The sequence below is a fragment of the Amblyomma mixtum genome, chromosome 2 (assembly GCF_055824585.1).
Source record: "Amblyomma mixtum isolate Tamu chromosome 2, ASM5582458v1, whole genome shotgun sequence".
Taxonomy (NCBI): Eukaryota; Metazoa; Arthropoda; class Arachnida; order Ixodida; family Ixodidae; genus Amblyomma; species Amblyomma mixtum.
The window spans coordinates 243,122,309-243,147,452 of NC_143013.1; the positions used below are offsets into that span (position 1 = coordinate 243,122,309).

Consider the following 25,144-nt stretch of genomic DNA (forward strand, 5'->3'; position numbering starts at 1 on the left):
CCAAATTCTGGAGCTCCCATAAGACAACTTGCTAGCAAACAATGGCACTTTGAATGTTCTTACGCAGTTATTATGGTTACTTACAAGATGCAGTTATTTACGATTTGACCCCAGCCACTTACCTGACAACTGACGTATAAACCATTGGTTTATGGTTTATGGGTGTTTAATACCCCCAAAGCGACTCAGGCTACGAGAGACGCCGCAGTGAAGGGTTCTGGAAATTCCGACCACCTGGGGTTCTTTTTAACGTGCACTGACATCGCACAGTACACGAGCCTCTAGAACTTCGCCTCCATTGAAATTCGACCGCCGTGGCCCGGATCAAAACCGCGCTTTTCGGGTCGGCAGCCGAGCGTCATAAGCACTCAGTACATGAAAAGCCGCAATACAATAGTCCACACAATCGCTACATTGAAGCACATGTGCATACACAGTAGAGAGGCAACAATCACATCTAGACACACCAATGGAAAGTGAACACACGGACGAAAGGATACAACACCGTCAAAGTCATCCCCGCACCAGTGCAGGAGCTGCTTGAGTCGTGTCTTGTACTTGCCACCACCCTGGCTCTCACCAATCAGAGACGAGTACGTGGAAAATATGACGCCCTTCTTCACGCTGCCATTCACCTTGGAGGAGATCTTCGCGTATTTGAACTGAAACAGCGCACACACGCATGGCTGCAGCTTCTGACACAACAGTCCTGTGATTACGAGCTCTCAGCCCCGACACTATTCTGGACGGCTCAGTTAGGGCAATGCTTTAACAAGATGCAACACCATCAGACAAGGTGCCACACAAGACCAAAGGGGGTGCTCGCTAACCAATCCATGCTTCAACCCTTGCGTTTATAATGAACATTCTGCACTTCAATGAGCACTGCATGGTGACATACCTTGTTTAAAGAATGAACCTCAATTTTTCCAGCACCAATGTCCCGCAGGTCTCGTTCTGAATCATACTTTAAATCATTGGACACGCTCACCCTACGGAGGGAAAAGAAAAAGAAAAATGGTACATGGGGGGCGAGATGAGATCAAGGTGGCACTTCACGCGCAATTAAACTACATCTATCATTACACACAAAAAAAGCCTGATCTAGACTAACATATAACCGAATAAGTGAATGGAAGCTACAAATCCTCACAAGAATTTATCACCGAATTGGGCCACTCATGTAGAGGACATGCATGTGCAAGTGCCCATGCACATCCCGATTAGGAGGATAATGATTTTAATAAAGTACAAACATTAATTCGGGGAAAAAAAAAGCAGGCCATGTATCGGCTGATTCAGACGGCTCTTGAAAGGAGACTGTGCATTTGCAATACCCTCTTTAGACCTCAACTGCACACCACACTGTTTCCTGCGCCCCTATGAGCCTGCAGTGGCAGGCCCGTCAACAATCACCAGGCCCCCATCAAGAGGCTGAGAGAGAGTCCGGCTGTGGCTTCCTTTTCGGAGCTTCACTGCCAGCCAGCCAAGCCTAAAGCTGCACTGTTCGCTTCATGGCTGAAGTTTAATTTTTTTTTTTTTTTTCGAGGGCATCATCTTGCTGCTCCAGTGTCAATGTGAGATTCCCCCTCTTCCCTTCACATGGTATTTCCCTGTTATTCCAGCGCGTTGAAACTCCGCACTCGTCATGCTTGACGCCACATATGAACAAGCTCCAGCAATACCATGCCACACACTAAGAGAAGACACAAAATCCTTCACTGCTATTATTCACCATCATATAGCAGCTCTGCTTTCAACACCCCTGATAAATTTTGCTTTCACGCGAACAGTTTCTAGGCAGTTTTGGGAGGCCATTCAGTAATTTGACAATTGGATAATTGGGACGCTTTCTCACTCCCTTGAAGCTCGAACTTACATGGTTTTCATATATTTTACAAATTTTTTACCTGTTCACCATAATGAGGTTTGACTGCATACAAGAGCTACACTTGAGATCTTGCTATGAGGAGCTCTTGCACTTGACCTCTTGCTATGTAGCATAAGGAGCTAACAAAGAACGCAAGTGCACAACCAGAGGAGGTGGTTCCTGAGAGACTAGGCTGCCTGTGTGCAGTGGTGTTAACACAAAGGGAGATCACTCACCAGATGGCCCTCTTGCGGCCCAAGAGGTAGTTCTCATAGATGATCCCTGCGATGGTTCGGCCTTTGCCCACACCGGCACCATCACCTGGGAGAACAAGATTGGTTGAAGAATGGCGAGAAATGCAGCTTCGCAGATCAAGCTAATGTGTTGGTGATGATGAAAGTATATTGTGGACTCCCTTTAACACAACAACGACAGGACCTTGCAAATAATAACCCTCAGCCTGACTATGACCAATACAGGGCAAAGGCCCCTCCCACATCCCTCCAATTAACCCAGCCCTGTGGCCGCTGCGGCCCACATTATCCCCACAAAATTCCTAATCTCATCCACACACCTGACACTCCGAAGCCCCCTGGATGGTGCGAGAACATGTCGGAACAAACCATAAGCTTGTAAACAAAGAAGAGTTTGCAAATAAACGTTGTCACGCATTCCAACGACTATCCCAGAAGTCCTCCGCACAGCACCTCTAGTCGCCTCTGTGGGTTTTACTAATTCTAGGACAGCCTCTTTTTTTCCCTCGGAGAACATATGCCAAATAGTTACAAAAGACACTTATGGCCCTCCTGTGCTTCTGAAAAGCCCGTTGTGAATGATAAAAGCACAATGTGGTGAACTGCATTGCACATGCAAGGCCAGCCACAATTAGTTGGCGCCTCTCACCACACTAAAACGTCTACGCCTGCTGTGCTCTCTGTACTGTGCTCTCAACACCTCTGTCACCTCTGTGTTGCATTCTCTTTCCAATGCAACACAGTCACCTGTTGGCCACTTGTTGAGGGATGCCAGTCAATGTGAGATCATCAGAGTTCGTGTTCAACAAGATTTTTTTTTCCTACTAGATCTATACCTGCCAACCTAGCAACATGAAAATTCGGGAGACCGGCGAAAGGGGGCGGGGGGGGGGGGGGGGGGGGGGGGGGATTTTTTTTTAGTTTAGCAATTCGGAAATTATTGAGGCCGACAACATCGGAAAGAGGTGAGAGTTGCGGCCCACTATATAGTTTATTTTGAACTGATCTCTGCGTTGTTGCAGGAGTGCAGGGTCCGGCACAAAATGCAATGCAGTTCTCCATGGGTACCGTATTTACTCGCATAATAGGCGCACTCGCATAATAGGCGCACCCCTAGTTTGGGCCCGAAAAATCAGATTTTTTTTATTTCCGCGCATAAAAGGCGCATCCCGAACTTGGCACTGTGATCAATACTGTATTTACACGATTGCAAGCCGACACCTCGCCACCCCCCGCTCCCCAATCTTTATTTTAACAAAGTTTTTGCTGAACTGACTACTAGTCCTCACTAGTGCTGCTGCGGACCCACAGCACGTACAACGACATCGCGTAGAACAGCCGCACACAGTTTTCAGGGATGCTCACTTTAAACGTCTGTTTGGAAAGCTTCATCTCCAGCCGGAAACGTTACCGACTTAGGCCCGTGAAAACCTCGGCGCTTAGAGTCGCGTACGAAAATTTAGGGACGCCGCAGTCGCAACTGCCGCACTTCTCGGCCACGTCGTATTTTCCGACCTGCCGCACGCTAGCCGTGTTCGAGAGCAAACTCCCAGCCGTGTAGCTGTTAAGGTGCTTGGCCGTCGAGCTAAAACAGCAACGCTCCGCGGCAAAGCCATAAACCACGATGAACTATCACGCTACCGCAGATCCCGGCACTTGACAGCAACAACAACAACAAAAAAAAACGAGCTGGAGATGCTGATGGCGATATGGATAGCGAAGCTCGCGGCGGAGGAAAACGATGATGATATGCTCTACCTCGGGCGCCCTCCGTGGGTGGCGTCTGGAAGCTCCTGTGCGCGTGTGTGGCCTCCACGATCAAGCGCCCGTTGCGCGCAGCCGGAGCCATTCGCAGAGGCCTCGGCACGTGCATTCCGAAGGCTGTTCCCGCGTGGGTCGTGGAAAGTTTCGGTGCGGCCCTTACACGGATCTTTTTTTTCTTAATATTTTCTTCGGGAAAACGGGGTGCGGCCCTTACACGAGTGCGTTTACGCGGTGTGTTCAATTTTGAGTCGAAAAATTTCCGGAAATTTTACCCCGCGTAATAGGCGCACCCCGAACTTTGAGCCGGATTTTCTGGAAAAAAAGTGCGCCTATTATGCGAGTAAATACGATATATCGCGAGTCTAGAATGAGGTTTCCAATTTTCCGCCCGGTGGCCTCTCCATGGAGTTCTTGCAAACAAAGCAATCGGCTTTCGACACGCTGCGATTCCTCAACGTAGTAAGTTGCCACGATAGGATACATTTGCGAAGCGCTATCGTTGCTTCCACCCACAGCGACAGCGATTGCGAAAGCACGGCGTTTCAGAGACTCCAGCTTTGACCTTTCGGCGTACGCAGCCATTTCCCCGACGATGGCAGTTGCTTTGGTACGTCCGCATCCGTAGCGCTTCGCGTCGTCACATTTCGGGAACAAATATTTTCCGAAATGTATTTTCCGAAATAGCGGTCCCGCGTGATCACTCCCGCTTAGCGGCAGGTTGTGTTCCACAAGAAATCCCGAGAAAAGGCACCCTGCACGGATCACACTGTCTTCGGCGTTGTTTTGAAAGAAACTGCCGATGGTGCCCTGCCTGCACTTCTGCAGCACGAACATAGTTCTTATGCTTTTGTGAAGCGATGTGTACCTTGATGTCGTTCTTGCCGCCGTGCGAAACGCTATCATCACAGGCGCACGTAGTACAGAATCCATACTTGTCACCTTTTCGCGAACTGACAAAGCACGGAAACCCAGACTTGTACGATTTCCGAAATACTTGCAAGTACTTCTTGGCTTTCGAAAGCGCCATCGATCGTTCCAACTCGGGGAAACACAAAGAATAGGTTGGCGTTCTCGGGGAAACAGAGAGAGTAGTTTGGCATTCCGCACTTCACTCGACGACCTGAGAAAGCCAACAGAAGCCTAGTGAGGCTAGCGCAACCACGATCATATAATGAATGAATTGCTAAATCCGCAAGCCAGCCTGACACGATCCAATCCGCAAAAATCCAATATGGCAGCGCCCATCAGTTGCTCGCGTTCGTGGTGGTGCCAACGGCCGCTACCTCGATTCAATGTGCATGCTGGTGACTTAGTGCACCCGCGCTGCTGTCCGGCATGGTTATATTATAGGACACTATAGGATTATAGCTATAGCGAGCAAAAAAAATAAGAAAAATTTGAAGAAAAAAAAAAGCGCTAGGCTGTGGCGGCCACTTTTCGGGAGATTTAAGGTTGCGTCCATACAATCGGGAGATGCAATCAAAATTCGGGAGACTCCCAGACAATTCGGGAGAGTTGGCAGGTATGTAGATCTGTGAAAAACTAAACACAGGTCTACGAGCTATTGAGCTTATCGAAAGAACCGAAAGAAAAACTGGCACCTAGGTGCAGTCCCAAAACTGGTCCCAAAGTTGCGCACATATCCTATGAGCACTCAGCGAACCAGTCTAAGCATGAGGCATCCGAAGCCGAAAGCCAAGTAGGCAACGAAGATGTCAAGGGTCACAAAGCAAAGCTTTGGAGTGAGACCACATGGCCTTTTGCACACAATGCAGTTGTTTGTTCTTTGTCCTGATGCTCAATAAGCGCTGTATAACTGCCCAGGCAGCACTCACCGATGAGGAACCCGGCCCGGCTGCCATCGGGAAGCAGCACTTCGTGCTGCTGGCTGGCATAGACGATGGCCTCCAGCTGGAGAGCAGAGAGGAGAGCCCGGTCGATGACCTCCTCCGGAATAGACAGGTTGTACCAGACATTGGGCGGCTGCACGCTCGAGAGCGAGCTGGTCTCCACCACGGGGTCAGGGTGCCGCTCACCAATCTTCACTGCAGCAAAGGCAGCAAAGAAAAAGTAAGGACTGGAAGCAACTGGCACTGGTCTCACCTGCTGCTACACCAATGTCTCTTTGCAAAAGCGATAATCTCAGCCCAGCTACGTCTCTGTGAACGCTCGTCAAACTTGCCTCTCTACTCCACGGAAGCAGGCCAGTAAGAAGTCAGAGAGGATGAACATTCAACAATCACCATAAATTGTACTCGTTTCAGTGATATGTCATCAAGTATATACAAAAAATAGTTCGAACTAGGAAAACAGGAAATGTATGTCAACGACAGGCAGAGACAAAGACCACAAGGCTGTAACCCTGGCAAAATCGCAGGTTCAGAAAACACTAATTTGGAAACCAGGCAACATGCAACATACAACAAATGCATAATGATTGTTGCCTAGCAGTGACTAAGAAGAAAAAAGTGAACCAAAAAGAGAGAAGGGACTTACGTTTTGATGGTGTGTACTCAGCATATGTTTCAGCCAATCCCAGTTCTTCTTCTTCCTCGGCATCCTCCCCTGTGTGCTGGGCCTGCAAAGCGCAAACCTATGTAACCCCTGCCTACATACCACATTTACACGCTTTGTAGCCACCCTCTCCTCCACTTGTGTGCGGGAAGAAAGTTTAAGAAAGTCGGAAGGTCTGCTTCTCCTACCAGCTCACAAGTCTGGTGGTGACAAGCTCACTAAAGCTATCTTGAGTACCGAGGAAAAAAAATTATAATTGTACCCTGGTTTCAGACGTAACGTGACATGCACTCTGAAACTGATGAACTAAGGAGAAAAAACCTCTCGATGCATTCGTGCAAATACGGTACACGAAGAGTTAGCTCCCAACTAAAGAATCCAAAGACATTCATGATGTCAAAATCCGCAGTCCTGCCCTACTAACCTTCCCAGAGGTTCAATTCCTACCTGAAATGTAAGGTGCATGCAGACCCTATGTGAATATTGTGAACAGCTCACCTGGAAGCTGCCCACAATCGTTGCTTATAGAATGCCATACGCATGATGTACCATGAGTGCTGCAAGCCATTTCCGATATAACCAACAATGCACATCTTCATGTATTTGCCAGATGCCACAACCAGTAATGCTTCTTCCCTCAATTATGTGCAGCACATAGCCAATGCGCCTATGGTGGCTAGGCAAGGAGCATGCCAGCAATCAGGGGCACCCCCGAAGCACACCGACAAGTCCCCCCATGCAAAGTATGAAACAGGAAGTCAAAGCAGCCACCACTGACTGGTCAGGAACCCTTTAGGACAAAGCGTGCTCACACACCTGGGTGGGCATGCCAGTGGGCCCCATGGCAAACTTCATGTCAAAGGGTGGCCTCTGGAAGATGGGGTATGGAGGTGTAGCCCCATTGCCGGCCTTGAACCCAAAGGGGGGCACCATGTAGTAGGGGGCACTGCCAGACCCCTTGGTGTCCATGCCGGGTGCCGACCCGCCACCCCCCGGTGGGAACTTGCTGCTGGAGCCCCCGTGGTGGTAGGGCATCTGCTGAGCCATGTGGTGTGCCATCTGCTGGGCCATGTGCTGCGCCATCTGCTGGATCATGTGTGGTGGCAGGTAGTTCATCAGGTGCGGAGGAATCTGCTGCAATGGCAAACCACGCCAGGGCAAGCTTCTTCCTCCGACTCCCCGCAACAAGCACTGTCGCAAGAATGCGTCTGGCCCACACTGAAGGCAGCCACAAGTATGAATGTACCACACAGCTAGAAAAGAGGAAAGCGCATCAGCACCACAACAGCACGACACCTTATAAAGAAAAGGCCATCTTAAACGCGAAGCTCAGAAAAGCGAAAACAAGGACCGTTTGCCAGAGGCAGGCACTCCCGACCATCGTCATGCCTGCCGTAGCATGCACATTGGAGGTTCGCAGGCTACACTCCACCATTCAATTATGCCCAAGGAGGGATGTTTGGAAGATTGCTTACTCAGGGTTTGTACAGGTACACAGAAAAAAATTCAAGGATATTCAAGGACTTTCAAGGCCCTTCTAGAAGTTTTTCAGGGACCTACTACACAGCTCTATTTCCTAGTTTTGCAACACAGTATATTTAAGAAAATACCACCGTCACTTTTATTGCACTGAGTAAGTGCACTCAATGGCCAATGCGTGCCAAGGAAATTTCAAGAGACTTCCTGAAGCTTTGCCTCAATCTCTCTGTTCAGATTTAACAATTCTTCAACCCAAGACTTTGCAGCTTATCTCATGGAGTTTGATTTGATTAGGAAAACGAGGTCATTAGCTGTTTCCGCCTTTTCAGCATAGTCATCTGCTGATGCAGTCAGGTCCTCCTATTTTTGTTGAGACTGTCAAGCTGGTCTTCAGCGCAGTGCCTTTTCGACTGTTTAACACGTTCTTGTTCCTGCTTCTCGGCTTCCAGGTAAGCACTATAATGATGCCTTGCAGCTAATACGGCCTTCCTCATGTCTTTTGTGATGACAATAATAAAAATACCGCCTGCTTTTTCCACTGCATCACACACATTTCGCTGCAAGATATAAGACGGGCCTTTGAAGTTCTCTACACACATCTGTCTGTTTAAGCTGAAGCCTGTCTCACCAGGTGCCATGGCTCAAGACAAGCAACAATTTTAAAATTTTCCACAGTTCTGCATAAGCTCTGAACTGCAGAAGCTCACTAAAAACTGTGTCTAAACTGGTGGCCTTTTCGAAAAGTCACAGTTGATGCTTCTGCTCTTGCAACAGCTCAGTGTACTCTGCAAGTACTGTGTCTCGCTGCTGGTCCGTCGATCTCCCTGCTACTTCCAACATTTTCTAGAGGCTTGCCAAACACTCATCAGGCCTGCACTTCGTGCTCATCAAATACGAGGTTGCTGCAACTAGAAGTCAACCCTGGGACCCTGGGCCCAGGCACTGCGACGGGCAAGTGCGCAGAGCCACGATGTGCCACTCACAAATCGTGACAGGTTCACGAGGGGCTCCTGTGAGTGGTTGTTGGCCATGTCCTCCTCCCCGATCCCAGACTCGTCCAGGGCTGCCGACAGGAGGTCTGGGGTCTCCATCCTTCTGGCGCCTTTCACACTCCCTGCAAGCTGAACACACCACAACCTTGTACTCGAAAGCCCAACTCCTTCACCTTGTCAATACGAGGGTGACACGCAAATAATGCTTGAAAACATAGCTTGCCCACAAAATTTGTGCCTCAAACCACTAAAAGCAGCATAAAGGACAGCCTTGGCCAAAACCAAGGCACATCGCCACTCATATACTTTGCATGCAACTTTTACACACAACAGCCGTGTCACACTATCGGACAAATGTACAAATCGCAAACCAATATTAGTGCGAGTGCATGGTTTATGCTTCTGACTGCTTACAAGTCAACCACGACAGTCCTGCACACTAATTCACAATGTCTTGAAAGTTAGTAACTGCACACTACCACAGTTCCTGGTAGAATCGTTTTCTGGCGGGCTAGTTGGTGACTGAAGTTCATTTTCGAACTGCGCAAAGAACAAACACACAGTTCCTTGCTCAAGAAGCTTTGTGCACCTCCACAACACAGCCATTTTGTGACTGATGTTGGGAGCCCCTCCAAGAACACCTGAGACACTTTCTACCTAGCACTGCAGAAATGGCTGTGTTTGCACATGGAAGGTTGCAGGTAACCATCCTCCACAAATTTCGTACGCCACAGATGATAACACAGCAGTTGCCGTAATTGAAAATACAAGTTCATCTCTGAGGCACCAGTGCTTTATTTCTATCTGGGCCCACTGAATCACAAAGCAAGTGCAAAGGCACAGCACAGGTTCTCATCAGCACAACAGCGTGATGCACCTTGCGAACAGTGCACTGCAAGTGCAAGAAACTCAACTGCATGAGTCACACTGTTTGCAGACAGCCTCTGAAGTGGCACGTTACCTAGAAGTAACAACAACCCAGCTTGCTTTTCCATGGCCATTAAGGGGGGGGGGGGGGGGGGGGGTGCAATAAAGTGGCCAGTTTGGTGGAAACTTTCAATTTCTTAATTTATTTTTATTTTGCAATTAGCAGGTATTTACCTGCCTCGAGACGAAAAATTATCGCGATCATGTGCAGTACGAATTTTGAAAATCACGTTTTTTTTTAATGCGGTCATTGAAAATTGTGAGCGAACTGTGTGTCTTGACAGTTTGATTACGGAGAATGTTCATCTTTGTATCCTGGTAAAGAGGCGAAATCATAGCTTCAGCAATAGCACTTCTCTGCAAACACAAACGAGCAGATGAACGAGGGAAATGAGGGAATGAACATTGAGGCTGATTTTCTCAACTCTCATTTTTTTCTGCAATTGTTATCATTCATCCCCATGGCATTTTGTAATGAATGATAGCAGAATGATGTCTTTCTTTGCACATCATTTTAAGACACTGATAAGTGCAATAAAGCTCTTAATTTTTCTATCCAGGCATTCAATATATTTTTCAGTTGTTTTTGTGAGAAACATGACCATGTAAAAATGCATGTTGGAGTTTTAACTTATTTTCATGAGTACTGGGCATCTGTGAAAAAAAAAACTAATAGCTTTATTGCACAGAACCGGGCTTGATGAACACGCTGACATAAAAAACTTTAGCACTACTACTCCTTAGTTATTCAACACACCAGTGCGACTTTATGAGGGTGTTAAATGTAATCCCTGAATTGTAACAGCTAGTTTAAAAGATGTAGTTCTGAAATGTGCATAAAAAGTTGCATATTTGTGCTGATACAACAGAATGGGGGAAGGGGCCCCTGACATCATTTCACCTAATATTAACAAGTCCAAACTATCAATAACAATCTTTTCCTGTATGCTTGTTAAAAAAAAAAAGCGGACCAGATGGAAGTGCTACAAACTACACAAGGTGACGCAACAGAGTGTTGTCCGTGTTCCTTGAAAAGTGCAACCACGCAAGAATATGAAAAACCAACTAGCCCAGTTTAAAATGTTATTACCACCCTCCTGTGTACCTCTCCAAATTTTTGGCGTCACCTCTAGACGCTATGCATTGTTTGTTGCACTAAGCATTTGAAATGTTTAGCGAGCTAGCATGGTCACCAGCCGTGAGCCTGTCTCCAACCGGAGAAACCGAACTTCCCCCCCTTTTCTCTTCAAGCACTCTGGACACACCAAATCTTTACCCCTGCACTTCACTTGGCCACTTCCATTTACCTGACATATGGGTGAGACAGCTGATGTACATGCTTGCATCCTCTCACTCCCACCTAGCAGATGTGCAAGTATATTATGTAAAGGCACACTAAATGACTTAACTCAAGCTGCTATGTCCTTTCTTTTTCCTGGAACATAAACAGCCGAGGCGCTCAAACGTACACGAACCAGAAATGCCACAGAACGGCACGGTTTGGGCAAACAGGCCTTGAAGTGACAAGATTAGAAAAGCAGCAGCCGCTAAACTGCGTGTCCACCAGTTTAAACTTGCAATGATGTGGCTGGCACAGATGTCGAGACAAAGAAATCTACCCATGGTGCAAGCTTAACTAGATTTGAGGAAAAAACAAAGAAAGGTCTCATGCTGTAGTAGCAGGATCTGCCGTAGTTGAGATATACATCTGCAATCTATGAGACAACAGTAAATGACTGCAAAAGGCAAGATTCTCACTACACAAACTCCAGCAGTGTTCTGTGCATTACAACAATAAACAAAGAGAATGGAAAGTTCCGAAGTAACAGAAAACAAAATGAGCCTCTAATCAGCTGTTTTACTATCAGCAAAACCAGGTCAAAATGTCTACTTGGGACAAACAGGCCCAAATAGGGGGAATTAGCAATTGGTTCTCTTGGAAGCACATGGGACCACTGATTCTAACTTGTACAACAACTGGAAACTTCGCCATGAACCTTTCCAACTGCTTAAATTTTTCACCTGAAAGTGCTAAAACCACATCCCATTTCAAAGTCATTCATTCAAAGCTGCCACCGTCGGAATAGTTGATAGAGATGCAACCGTCGTTGCGCGACCTCCCTAGACGCGGTTGCGCGTCGCGGACCAAGCCATGCATTCTCCGCGAAGTAACCCTGCCTTTAACTGATCTCTAATCGTTCATGGGGCTGATAACGTCCTGCGCTGTATACTTGGTGACTGCAGAGCGGAAGCTGCAAGCTCGCAGTCGCTGTTAACCGGCCTCGTGCAACAATGCACGCGACCACGTTTTCCCTACGGCACAGCTGACAAGAACACGTGCACGGCGCCACCACCACGCTACGTGCAACCCCACGCGCTTGAATACTTTTTCGTGCAACAATCGGACGCCGGATTCAAAACAAAGGCCTCGCATCGGCACGCCGGAAGAGATTCTTTGCATTTTTTTTTCTTTCGCGCGCGTGGTGACAAGCGGACCTTCGAAAAGCAATACGTCGGCCAGCCGTTAACGCTGACCATGTAACGACAGTACAGGCTGCGACAAACAGAAATGGACAACTAACTCGAGCAGCAAAGCACAATGTCACACGCGCGCGACCTAATCGAAGACGGTAGGAAGAAAAAAAAAATGAAAGCCTACGAAAACGAAGCAGCGAAAGTAACTCGGGCGCTACGATGAAAGCGAGATTTCGGCTGGCCTTTCGCTGCCTTTTGCGCCAGACTCGCTCTGATGCATATTGCTGTCCGCCGCGGCTCAGCTTAAAGCAACAAACCAAATTATTCCGAAAGAACGAAATGTTGCACGAAATAAATAAAAAAATCTTGGCGCTAAGGCTGCAATAAAAAAAGTGCACCCGGGGTGTCGCAAACAATGACAAGTCGCAATGCTAGGCAGACGAAAGGAGTTCACGTCAATCGCTTGGGTGTGCGCTATCGACAGAGCTTGTTTTAAGGAGATGGGCAGCATTTATATAATTTATTACAGCTTAAATGCCGAGCGGTGACTAGGCCTAACCAATACTGCAAGAATCGGCATCGGTGATCGGCACAAACCGCGCACAGTACAGGTCAGAGAAGCGCGATGCGTAGTCCTCCTACCTCAGCCTTTCGTGGTAACCAGGTTGCCGGCGGTGGATTGTCACTCAAGTCGAGTACAACGCGAGAACAAGCAGCATTTTATTTTTACAGCTGCGGGTCCACACAACCGAACCACTACAAGATGCCCGGAAAGACTCGCAGCACCGCGCAGCAGCAGCCTTTCATTCTGCGCCCTGGACAAGCGCTAGTTTCGCATAAAGCTCATTACTGCGACGGTGACACCTGGCGGGCAATGTTAAGAAAGCGTCGAAAGTGTCACCTTTTCTCTCGGTTAGTACAAGAAATTTACTGCACGTTATCTAAGCATCAAAAAACATACTTAAAAAGCATTTAAAGATAGTTTGTTAGCTGTGCAGAATTATTATGTGAAAGCAAGAATAAAATTGTTAAGTCGGTTATATGTTCACTAGCGCCAACCGCTAGGCATTTCGCAATACGTTGTTGAGGAAGCCGGGTTACTGAGCCCAGCGGGAAAGCCGCTTGGCGAATTTGTTGTTATTGTGCTGTTGTGGGCATTTTCAAAAGGACATATGGTTTTTGCGTCGGATCGCTTTGTGCAGCAGCTGTGACGCAGCCGTGTTAGCTTTATGGCTCGTGGAAGCGCTATCCAATGAATGGCTTTGTGTCGCCGTCTTCTAGCGCTGCAGTTCGGTGCGGGCAACGAGACCACCACCGCCGCCACCTCCCAAGGCGTGAACTGGGGCGATGGTAAAAGGTCGGTGAACACCACAAAAAAACAATCGTTTGCACGCCTGCAGAGCATTATTTTTCCAGTGATTTTTCAGCATCCATTCGTATACGTTCGTTCAGTCTCGTCCGCACGTGTTGTCAGGAGCGCAAATTCAAAATGGCTTTTCTCCGTTAGCGGTGGGCAAAAGTTGGCGGGATTTTTTGTTGTTGTTGGGGGTTTGGTTGGCAACGCATCCTGCGGCCCTTACGTTCGCACTGCAGCATAGAGAACAGATTATGGCGTTGCCTACAGCGTATTTTGACTTATTGTAAACCCACTTAATGGTAATTTGTTTTTGTGGATTGCACTTGGAAGCTTTACTTCATTTGCAACGGTCGTTGCTGGTATGGTGATCCGCGCCGTTGGTTACATCGGCATGAGTACGTTCGCGTTTGTCTTGACCAGAAGGGAATATACGGCTCTGGTCTTGACCCATAATTTGATTTCGGTGGTTCTGTGAGTTTATTCCACTGCGCTGGCTCGAAGTGTGACTCGGTTTTTTCCAGCGCTGGCAGCGTTCTGCCGAGTTGCGCCCGGAAGCATAAATTTAGTCGCACTGGCGCACGTGGGAAAACATAACCAAAGTACATGCATTAAGTGGTCGGACATTCCTCAGCGCCCCGGTTTAAATAAACGGTAATGCCTGCGTAGGACCTGGGCTACGACAAAGTCATTCGCTAGCTGGCGTAATGTCAAGGTGTCAACGAAACACACTACGACCCATTTGTGATTGGTGGATCTTGAGAAAGTTTTACTCTCGTTTTAGGACCCACTGGTGTATTTTGTAGTTTTTTTTTCTTCCTCTTTACTGCTTCGCAGATTCTCTCGTGATGTAATAGCAAGCTGTGAGCAGATTCCTGTTGAGTGTTTTTATGCATCATTAATGCACTGAGTACTCCGAGCAAAAGCCCGAGAGATGACACACACAAAGAGAACAGCGAAAATGAAAGAGCGATGATGGTGTTCTCACTTCCCCTGTTCCTTGTGTCACTTACTGACACATTTGTTGTGGGCCACAAATTATCCCAACCTGAAGGTTTAATTGATGTGTTCAAAACTTGAAGTGTTTGCCACATAGGCAAAGCTCAGTGATCTTCAAAGCCCAAGAAACACTAGACCTATTCAATGCCCTAGTTCACAGATGTACTGCTTCCAAAGAGAACCATTATGGCACATCATTCTACTTCTCCTTGAATATACGCTGTCATGCTGCACTTCAGTGCTTACTAGCATATTCCCATACTTGGGCATAAAATCTGTTATGCATTCTCACCTACTGCAATGCTTAATCTGCTTTAATAACATTACTGTCACAGGGTGTTAGTGTTGAAAGGAAATAAAGAGAACGAGCAAATGTACTGTGTACTTGCAGCGGTCAGTGCGAGTTAGTTGCCAACATTCACATGCTAGGGCTTGTAGACTCAGGATGCAACTCTTGCAGCAGTTTCCCCTCCATTTCTGCAGGACGAAAGAAGCGAACTGTGGCCACAACACGCAGCAAGAAAAACGGGCCTCCTTCGTCTCCACTTAGTGATAGCAGCAATGTGTCGACAGAGAGCCAGGGCAAGGCATCTTCAGCTAGCTCCACCAGAACTACGCCTCCAGTCACAAGGAGCACTCGGATAGATGACTATTTCCCTACTGTCGGCGCTGAAATGTCAACTGCTGAGGAGGTAGCCAATGAGCACAGCTACTCGCGGCGGCGTCCGGTCAAGAGGGTGCCGTGTCCGCTGCCACAGCTTGTTGAACCCGAGGTTCAAATCCCGTGCCCCGACGCGGCGGCGCTTCCTGCTGGCCTCAGCCTCACAGCTACTCAGCCACCGTCCCCACCGTGCACGGACACACAGACGGCTGCCACCAAGCCCGGTGGCCGATCAAACAAAAGTGCGAAGAGTGCTTCCAGGGCTGCACCCACTTCTGTCACAAAGGTCACTGCTAAAGCTTCTGCACCAGCTGCGCAGCAAGATGCCCCAAAGCCAATGAAGAGGTACTTGACAGCAGGCTACTGCATTCTCATCCATACTGCTTTTTAAAACTGTCTCGGCGCATTGATTAGCAGGCCCTAATTTGTGCGTACAGAGTCGGTCGCACTTGTCTAGAGTGCTTGAGTGGTGCCGTCCGGTGGAAATGAAGTGAAATTCTAAAGTAGGCATTGACTTTCACTGGTAATACTTGCGCTGGGGAGAAGCCTAATAGACATGTATGTGCACCACACAGGCACGAGCGCCTTACCCCCAGCAAAGCAGCTGCAATAAGATCTCAGTTCATTTGCTCCCCAGCACACCACTCGAGCGCTCCAGACAAGTGTGATCGACTCTGTACAACATGTAGGAAACGCTATACACGATATGTTGCATGCTACAATGGAATGCGCTTGTAAAACAGTGGCCAGCACTTGCACTGCTTGTGGATTGGAACTCTGCCCTGAGCCATGCACAGTTAATGAAGTGGCAGGAGTGTGCAGTGATGATGATGATGCCACAGCACTCATAGTTCGATCTTAAAGTGTCGCGAATCATCATCCTTAACTGTGCAGGTCTCTCAGAGTTAAAAGGAAACTTCCAATTTTTCATAAAAGGGAGAAGTTTTCCAGTTATTTCTGTGTTAAAGTTGAAGATGAAGAGAAAAACTAGCTAGAAAACAGAGATGAGTGTACTTTTCACGCATTATTGTGGAGTAATCATGAATTGAAAGCTTAACCTTTGGAGAGCTGTGCTTGCAGAATCAATATTTACCTCAAGTGCTTTGTACTGAGCTACACCCTTGGCAAGTTTCCTGTTTTTGAAGCCTTTGAGAGAATGAAACAAACGTGTTTGTGTGATAAAAGTTGCAAAAGTTCGGAACTAGTTTTTCGAGAACACTTTCATTATAATCGCATGCTGTTTAGCCTACCCCCATGTGGCTGCTAAAAATGAGCTTATCGAAGTATGCCATTTTTCGCTCATCTTGTGTCATTGCATACTGTCTTCGAGCTTTAGCGCCTGAACAAAATATTAACTTGCCATCATCTTCCATCCTTAGCCGTGATCATTTTGTCAGCAGTATTCCACGATATCTTCCTTGCAGGAAAGTGGATGTACAGTGCCACTCCTTGACGGAGTACTTTCCCATCAGAAGGAGTGTACGCAAGACAAAGACTACACTTGCGGTAAGAGCCCAATTCACCATCAAAAAGTGGGGCGGAAAGTGCTCCTGACATTGGCAGCATTTTTTTTACTGTTCTTTTTTTCCCATTGTAGAAGGAGAAGCAGAAGAACGTGGAAGATGCCATCTTGAATGGCATTGAAGACGGCTTCAAGGTAATGAACGCACAAGCTTCGTTGCTGTTTGCAACACTTTCATCCACTGGGTGCAAATGGAACTATATTCCTGCCTTGCCATGGCATGGTTAGAGAAAGTTGGGACCCAAAATAACACAGCAGTGGTTCATGTTTTGATGAAGCCATCCTAGTTCAATACAAAAGCAGCAGACAGGACACTGTTGGGGTGCAGAAGTGCCCAGTGAATCCTTTATGCATTTTCTGTATTTTGTGACATTATGACCTCCTTTTGACAAAAGGTACCTTTCCCAGACTAAACACTAGTTCTTGAGTAACGCACCAATAAGTAGCTCCCTGCCACCGGTTGAGCCCCGGCCCTTCACTTTATGGCAGTCATTATTAGTACTAAATCCCTTTCACTAAACCTTTTAGACCATGTTCTCTCACAACATTTTTATGTACATGTTTCGTTTCTTTCCTAATAGTGCTAGTGTTCTGTAACAGCCAGCTTTCTTGGCACTGCATTTATCTTAGCACTCAAGCATGGCAATCTGAGCTCACAAGAGGTGTGTGGCACAGTGAAGATACGTATCCAGTTGTTCATTGAAAGCAGGAGGAAAGAAAAAAAAATGTAGTGGCCAGAGTTGCAAATTGTCAGTGTTGCAACATTTCCTTATTGCATTGCTTGTCTTCTTCTCTGTCCCTTGCGAAGATCATTGAATTTGCCGACAAGGGCCGGGGAGTGACGTCGACTCGGCCACTGAAGAGCGGGGACTTTGTGCTCGAGTATGCTGGCGAACTCATTGACATGCAAGAGGCCAAGCTGCGTGAACAGATCTACGCAGCTGACCCATCTGTCGGGTGCTACATGTACTACTTCACTTGCAGGAACAAACAGTATTGGTGAGTAGGTTGCTTGTTTCATCCACTCCCACTGAAGCTGTTCGCACCACTGCATGAAAGAAAACTGATATATGCACGGATGGCGGCATGTTACCTGTCGCAATTCCAATTTTCCATATCTATGGAGATGAAACGGAAAATTGCTGGGCGGTGTCGGTGCAAATTAAAGAACCCCATATGGTCGAAATAAATTCAGAAACCTCTACTACGGCGTCCCTTAGAGCCTACGTGCAGCTTCAAGAGATTGAACCCCACGTATTATGCCATGCAATTTAGTTTTTGTGTTATAAAACTGCACTAGTGATAGCGATACACAAGTTACCTCCATGTTCAACTGCGTAATCCTCCATTTTCTGTTCTGTTCAACAAAAGAAATCTCGCCTGCTGTCACTGCAGCTTATTAAGAAATAGTCATTGGTGGCTACGCCTTTCTGCCGCTCATTTGAACGGTAGACCTGTGGTTTTGGATCTGCCACACCAGTATTTTCATGCTTGCTAAGTGTGGCTGCAGCAGCCAATAGGGAACCTCACCCGCAAGTCCAGAGCAGCGGTAAGAGAGTGGTGCGGATGCAAAAGAGCGTGCGCCTGTGTGCAGTGTGGATGCCACCAAGGAGACGGGCCGGCTTGGGCGGCTGGTGAACCACAGCAAGCGGGGCAACCTCAAGACACAGATGTGCGTCATCAAGGGTGTCCCCCACCTGGTGCTGGTGGCACAGCGCAACATTGAGGCCGGGGAGGAGCTGCTCTACGACTACGGAGACCGGAGCAAGGCATCGCTCCAGTTCCATCCCTGGCTGGCTCTTTAAGGTCACTCCGGCATTGCACCTGTTTCCACTGGGCACAGTGACATGGAACTGATGCTGTTGAGGTCCGTCGCAGTCCTCCGACCCAAATGACTGCCTGGAACTGCCTTCAGCCGGCTCAGTTCAGTTATACCTAGGGTTGTTTCAACTAGCCTGTTTTATACTGCTCCGGAGAATGTGTTTGGTTTCTGAAAAGAACTGTGGTTTTAGATAGAAGTCTTGAGTGTGGTCGTCTTGTTGCACTGTGTAAAGTTGTGCAAGGGCAGACAGTGTAAAACTGCTTGTCAGAATTTGGATGCTGGAAGATAGCACAGGTAGTGGTTACAAGTGTTGGAGTGCTGTGTCCCTTTGGCAGAGAAAGAGCCAGCTTGGTTTGTTCAGCGAGCACTGTTCAGTGCAGAAGAATATGCCCTTGTCCAAAGTTTGTTTCCAATGTAACTACGCGCAGTAAATGCAGTCATTCAAAAAAGCTGCTCAGTCCGTGACCAGTAACATCATCCAAAGCCAAGCCAAGGACTAAGTTGCAGGCTTGTTGAGGTCCCACTTGCTGCATTGGAAACAAACAAACACCACTAGCCACGTTCTTGGATGGCTGTATTTTGAATCGAGCACTTCCCCTGGGAAAGAAACGAGAGGGAGTGTCTGGCTGGAGGAGATGGTGCTCGCTGAACAGGGAGCATTTGCTGTGATGGACAGTGGAAGCGTTCAACAATACAATACTGCAAATTCCAGTGTAAGTAGTGTGTATGTGCATAGACATTAAGTGTACCCGCTGTTCGACAGTATTCTTTTTTTTCCTGCAAGTTGGTCACATTGGCTGCCTTTCGGCTCCTTGCACTTTTTTCTTTTTTTGTTGCAAACACTGAGCACACATCACCATTCCGGGAAGCAACGCCAGTGATTTGCCATATGCACGATTGTAGTGCCTCACAAAGGCAGAGAACAGTGGTGAATTACAAACAAGTACACTCTGGGATCATGTTCAAGCACCATGCGCACTTTACCTTTTGCCTTTGTCCTCATGGGAAACTTGCAGCAGTCATTTGCTATATACCAGCATCCTTTCTGAAGCAGTTTTATGCAAGGTTAGGAGCAGAAGCTAACCAGTCAAAGTTGGTTGCACGAGCGGTCACACTTTGTCCTCTTCGCGCTCACTGCACTGGCCGAGAGCTAACTCGTTCCAAATCTCGGAAGAGGAGCTCTATGGATGTACAGCACACAGTAGCCTTTGCTGGCCTCAAGGTGCTTTGAAAGATCACACAACTCCTATGAGTAGTGACATCTAAGCTCTGACAAGTATAGTTTTAATATGATGTCTGTCCGTAAGCCCTATACCAACAGTGATGTCCAATATGAAAAAGAGCCGCTAATGCTACGCCTGCACAAAACATGAGCCAAAAACAATAATTTGTAACACTTTCGCTACACATCACTGGTTGCTCCTGCATTTTCAATTGTAAATAAGTTCACCTTTTGAAAAAGCAAGGCTATGGGTGTTTTGTCAACCGCCTGAATTTAACTACAAGTATTGCTTCAACGTGGGCAAGACTTATGCCTTTGCATTCTGGCTGCATGTGGGTCCAAACACAATTCATGTTACTTGTTCCCACAGCCACCCGAGCCTCTTGTTTAAACAGCAAAGACAGCCGTGTTTTCTCGTGGACAGGTCAATGTAGAATCGAGTATGTCCAAGAGTTATGCCCGGAACACACTCAATGTGTGTAAAATAGCCTGCTGTATTGTCCTGCACCGACTTGGCCTACATTAGTGTTCAATGCTGCCTGCCAGAAACACAGGCAACTTGGATGTTCCTGGAGTTTGGCAACAGCGCGTACTATTTAGTGATCATAGGAAACTGCGATGCAAGGTTACAACCGGCTAGCAGAGCCCGTGGGCTGGTTCTGTTGGTCATGCATTTGATAGTCTAGCACAGGAGTAAACGACATAATATGCTCTCTGGGGTGTTGCTATGAGTTGGCAACGTTGGAGAGTGCTCTCACACTGCCACCAGGGAGTTCACATAGCTCTTTGGTTCCAATGTTACTATACTAGTATCCTTTACACCAAACAGACCAGTCGTTACTGCCTTGATGCACTGTAAAGGCTGGCACCTACCTATGTGGTATGACTTTAGCTATGAAAATGCACTTGTTTTTCTGCTGTACTCCCCCAGTCTTTTTTTTTATTATTATTTTGTAGTTTACACATCTACGTTTGTAATCCAGCAAGGCATTTTCAGCAACTTTTATATTGACGGACGTGCATATTTATTTTAGTTTTGTTGTGTAGAACATGTAAAATGTATTTGTGCATGCTTAATAATCTGATAGTCTAAAACAGAGGTTTAGCCTGGAAACTGAATAATAAGCCCAGCGGAATGCGGGTACACATGGCAGCATGCAATGTGCCCGCATGGCTGATTAACGGGAGCCATGCCTTCTTGCACTACGTGTGAATATTTCATGTACAGCTCATCATCTTGTTTACCCATGCACTTGGTTGCTCTGCAGCGAAAGCGTACATAACACTGCTCACGAGCTATGATCAAGTGAACAGCCTTTGAAGACTACCTTTATGGCACGATGCAGGTGTTTTCAAAGCACGGTTTGCCACACATGCTTGTTTACCACTATGTGTTACACGGCATTTATCCTCATTTTCTTGAGTCCTGAAGAGACAACCTGCTTGTCTCACATTGTTTTCGTATTGCATTAGATAAGTTATTTTACTTCATTGCTCTTTGTCATCCTCACCGTGGTACTGCACAATAAATATTTGAATCTGTACTTGTGTTCTTTGTCACGCTGTACTACTGTAATTGCCTTATTTGCTGCCACAAAGAAACGCAAGCAAAAAGAAAATATACGAGGTGGTAAGCTTAAAAACGTGCCTAGGCATACTTTCATTGAAGCTTCAACTCTTCCGTACACGCTTTTCTGGCGAGGCATTCCCGTTTAGTCCACTTGATTTCCTCTTTTCTCGCTTTGGAGACTTTTCACTTGCACTCCCACTGCTTGCCTGAACACTGCAGGGAAAAAAAGAATGAGTCATGCTTTAAATTCTCGTGGCAAATTTCTGCCTAACACTGCTGTCCATCGAGCTCATTAAAGGAAGACTACATCTAATCTTTGTTCTCGGTAAAAATGCTCCAGCTAGTTTATTGCTAAGAAAATGGCATTACAAATTTTTTTGCGACTCGATTTACACTCGTTTCTCCATTGAAAATGACTGTAATCACCGTTTTTTAAGTGAATGGCTGTGTAGCCTGATATCTTGCACCAAAAATCTTTTGATACATATAGTTTACCTGCACAATCGGCTGGTGATGGTGACACTTACATTTTATTTTTTGCCTTTTTTTAGCTTACAGAGGGGCCATTTTCAAGTAAAACAGCGTCTCTGTCGATAAAATGTTGTAATCTGTTGTACAGGCCAACTTCGCTTTGCCCTCAGTGTCTGATCAAGGCAGCAAATGCCGACAGCTCGGCACAGAGTCTATTGTGATGCAAGTTACTTTCACATTTGACAAAAATAACACTTGCCAAAACCATTAGGCATTTGTATGATGAACACGAGATTTTGTCCATTGCATGCCTGGTAAAACCTCAAAAACGTGATATCACAAAGCACGCCAAAATAATACGTATACAAGCACTTGCATAAATTTTTTTAGAGACTGCCAGAACTTTTCCTTAACTCATTTATGATAACTCCTTCTCAGGCCTAGACACTCTAAACTAATACAAAATGAATAACAGGGCAACTTGCCTTTTGACGAGAGTGGCAATTTTCAGCTTGAGCGGCTTTTTCTTGCAGGCTTTAATACCTCGCAGGGTTGTCAGAGACTGTTGAAGCTTACTGTTTCCTCTGATTGGACACTGTGGATTGCAAATGAAAATAATGTCATGAAATATCTCGTCAAATATTTTGCGACTATACAAGCCCAACTGCTGTGGCAGTGTACTAGCCAAAAATAACACCACTTCAGAAGCCAGCTGACTATACTGAATGCGTATTCACAGCGCTAATTCTGAGTGCAAAAAGTGATATTAAATGACTGCTAATCAGAATTGTATGTAATGCATAACAAGTCACTGATCACTTGTAATCAACTATATTTTCTTGTAATTTTGTAATTAATTGATTACTTTTTTTTCTGTAACTGATCATTTGTAATCAGTTACTTTTTTCCAAAAAACAAGTTGTAACCAATGGTACAGTCTTGAGAACCTGAACTCAAGGCAAACACAGGTGCAAGCAAGGATGTTTCCTTTGTGACAGAGCTACAAAGACTGGCTGCAGAGAAGCTTCGTGTGTTATCTTGTCCAGACCACAAGTGGGTCACCGCCGTCTTCTATGGCAGTTCTCGTCCCGAGAAATATCACGTGACCATTCTGTAGCAACCCCCCCCCACCCCCTCCTGTAAGATTGCACTACAACTTGCCTCGCACTAAGCCCAACTCAGCAGAGACTTCCACACAAAGCATGGAGCAACAACGAAGTGTGGCACTTCATAGAGGACTTGGACACTACCATCTAAGTGTTGCGTAGCTATGAGCTAGTGCTCAAGGTGTCCATAAGTAATACCACCCTTTCTTCCAACACATACATAGAGAGAGTGTTTAATATAGCTGCTGATCTCTTCAGGAGGAAGGTGTCCATATATAGTACCACCCTTCCCTCCAATGCATACATTGAGAGAGTGTTTAATATAGCTGCTGATCTCTTCATGAGGAAATGTGGCATAATTATCGACACCTCCAAGAATCAACACTTCTTGAAAATTAACGTGCAACAAAATATCAAGTAAGCCACAGCAGTTCATTGCAGTCTCAGTAAATTAGTGTTATGGCACTGAAAGTTGGAAGGAAACTAACAACATTAATTGATTATGTTTCTGTAATCGTTCAGTTATTTTCCGGGGGCTGTAATTTGTCACTGTAATCACATTACATTTCAGATGGATTAATCACTCACTTATTTTCTGTAACATGTACAAGACTGCTACTAATGTCATCCGGAAGACTTAACTGCAGAAACTCAAGCAGAGTTTGAAAGGTGTCTGCCAACTTCACAGCTGTTTTAAAAGTTCATGCAAGTAACTGTTTCAACATCACTTCTAGGTCTCCATGTTTTCAAGTAGGGGTGTGCGAATATTGAAGTTTTCGAATAAGAATCAAATATGAAGAAAAAGTGCCGGTGAATACTGAATCGAATATTTTTTCAATGTGAAAAAAAAATTTCTGAAAGAGATGAACAGGCAAACGCTGTTGTATTTAGTTTTTCCAATGCAATGCACGATCATTGCAACACATATTTACTAAGACTACAATAGTACTGCTGCGGCTTGCTTGATATTTTGTTACGGGTTAATTTTCAAGAGGTGTTGATTCTTGGAGGTGTCGATAATTACCCCACATTTCCTTGTGAAGAGATCAGCAGCTATATAAAACACCCTGTCAGTGTAAGTGCTGGAGGGAAGAGTGGTATTATAACGCATGGACACCTTGAGCAACAGCTCATAGTCACGCAACACTTAGATGGTAGTGTCCAAGTCCTCTATGAAGTGCCACAATTCGTTGTTGCTCCATGCTTTGTGTGGAAGTCTGAGTTGGGCATAGTGCAAGGCAAGTTGCAGCACCATCTCACAGGAGGTGAGATGGTGCTGCAACTTGTTTAGTTTGCTGCAACTTGCCAAAATTAAACAACTAGGCTTGACTCGGCACCCTATAAAAAGAAAAGCATTGCACATACAGAGATCTATACTACTTAATTAAACAATATGCAGCCTGTAATGCGGTCATGCAAAATGAGAGACAATGAAATCGAAATTGACACATGATGGGCATAGTAAAACCCCCTTCATTCCGGAAGGTCGAGTAGTGAAATGCTCCCCCGCGCCAGTGGGAAAAAACAACAAACAAACAAGATATGCCGAAAAGGCTGTGAAGCTTTATGAGAAGGCTTTATCTCACAAACAGTGAACAGACCGAGACAAGCGCGCTGAAAAAAATGGACGTGCGAAAGCACTTGCGGCAACTTAAAGGCAAGATCTTATCGCCAGCCACGCGCAGAGAGCGGAGAGGGGGGCGGGGGCGAGTTTCGCGCGTTGAGGGAGCAGCTGTGCAAGGCTTCTGCTGCTGGCGCTCCATCGCACATACCTCAGCTTATTTGGCTTTGTTAGTGAAGTAGCGCTTTTGCACTAAAAACAATGCGAACGTAAGTTCAGGGAACACACATTAGCGTGGGAGCGGCAAGGGTGCTTCTAGATTGATGCTCCGATCTGAGGGAAATGCATAGCATTCAGAGACTCCGCAACAGAGGTGGTCTCCCCCCACAACTTTCAGACCGCTTATGTTGTAATCAGACTTTTGGCATGCACTTAAGTTCTAAAACACTATAAATGTAAAGCATACTATGATATAGTTGGGACCGCAACCAGTTCTGAAAGCCTACTCGTTCCATCAAATAAGCCAACACCTCACTCTCCGAAAGCTGAAGGACAACTGGCGGTGGTGGCAGCGGGGACTT

The 25,144-nt window shown here is 46.4% G+C and overlaps 3 protein-coding genes across 4 annotated transcripts in view; 1 reads left to right on the forward strand and 2 right to left on the reverse strand.

Annotated features, from left to right (window-relative positions):
* The window catches only part of sno (Protein strawberry notch), a 33,102-nt gene extending 20,001 nt beyond the window's left edge, over window positions 1-13,101 (reverse strand). The window contains exons 1-8 of one of the 2 annotated variants that reach the window (XM_089573409.1): window positions 12,918-13,101; window positions 8,865-9,002; window positions 7,219-7,533; window positions 6,385-6,466; window positions 5,724-5,933; window positions 2,107-2,191; window positions 902-992; window positions 501-662 (exon numbers count right to left, since the gene is read on the reverse strand). In XM_089573409.1, the coding sequence (XP_089429535.1) occupies window positions 501-662; window positions 902-992; window positions 2,107-2,191; window positions 5,724-5,933; window positions 6,385-6,466; window positions 7,219-7,533; window positions 8,865-8,972 (1,053 nt within the window). In that variant the 5' untranslated portion in view covers window positions 8,973-9,002; window positions 12,918-13,101. Of the gene's footprint in view, window positions 1-500; window positions 663-901; window positions 993-2,106; window positions 2,192-5,723; window positions 5,934-6,384; window positions 6,467-7,218; window positions 7,537-8,864; window positions 9,003-12,917 lie in introns of both variants that reach the window. The other variant, XM_089573408.1, reaches the window with a different exon arrangement.
* A 248-nt stretch (window positions 13,102-13,349) lies between these two features.
* Set8 (SET domain containing 8) lies at window positions 13,350-21,399 on the forward strand. The gene is made up of 6 exons (XM_089573411.1): window positions 13,350-13,632; window positions 15,112-15,634; window positions 16,714-16,795; window positions 16,887-16,946; window positions 17,620-17,810; window positions 18,406-21,399. Exons 1-6 carry the CDS (start codon window positions 13,623-13,625, stop codon window positions 18,614-18,616), a joined length of 1,077 nt encoding a protein of 358 aa, XP_089429537.1. The 5' UTR covers window positions 13,350-13,622; the 3' UTR covers window positions 18,617-21,399.
* Window positions 21,400-21,486: 87 nt separating this feature from the next.
* The window catches only part of LOC149363259 (myb-binding protein 1A-like), a 35,918-nt gene continuing 32,260 nt past the window's right edge, over window positions 21,487-25,144 (reverse strand). Inside the window, exons 30-31 of the mRNA XM_089573412.1 lie at window positions 22,382-22,491; window positions 21,487-21,638 (exon numbers count right to left, since the gene is read on the reverse strand). Of these exons, the coding sequence (XP_089429538.1) occupies window positions 21,527-21,638; window positions 22,382-22,491 (222 nt within the window). The 3' untranslated portion in view covers window positions 21,487-21,526. The remainder of the gene's footprint in view (window positions 21,639-22,381; window positions 22,492-25,144) is intronic.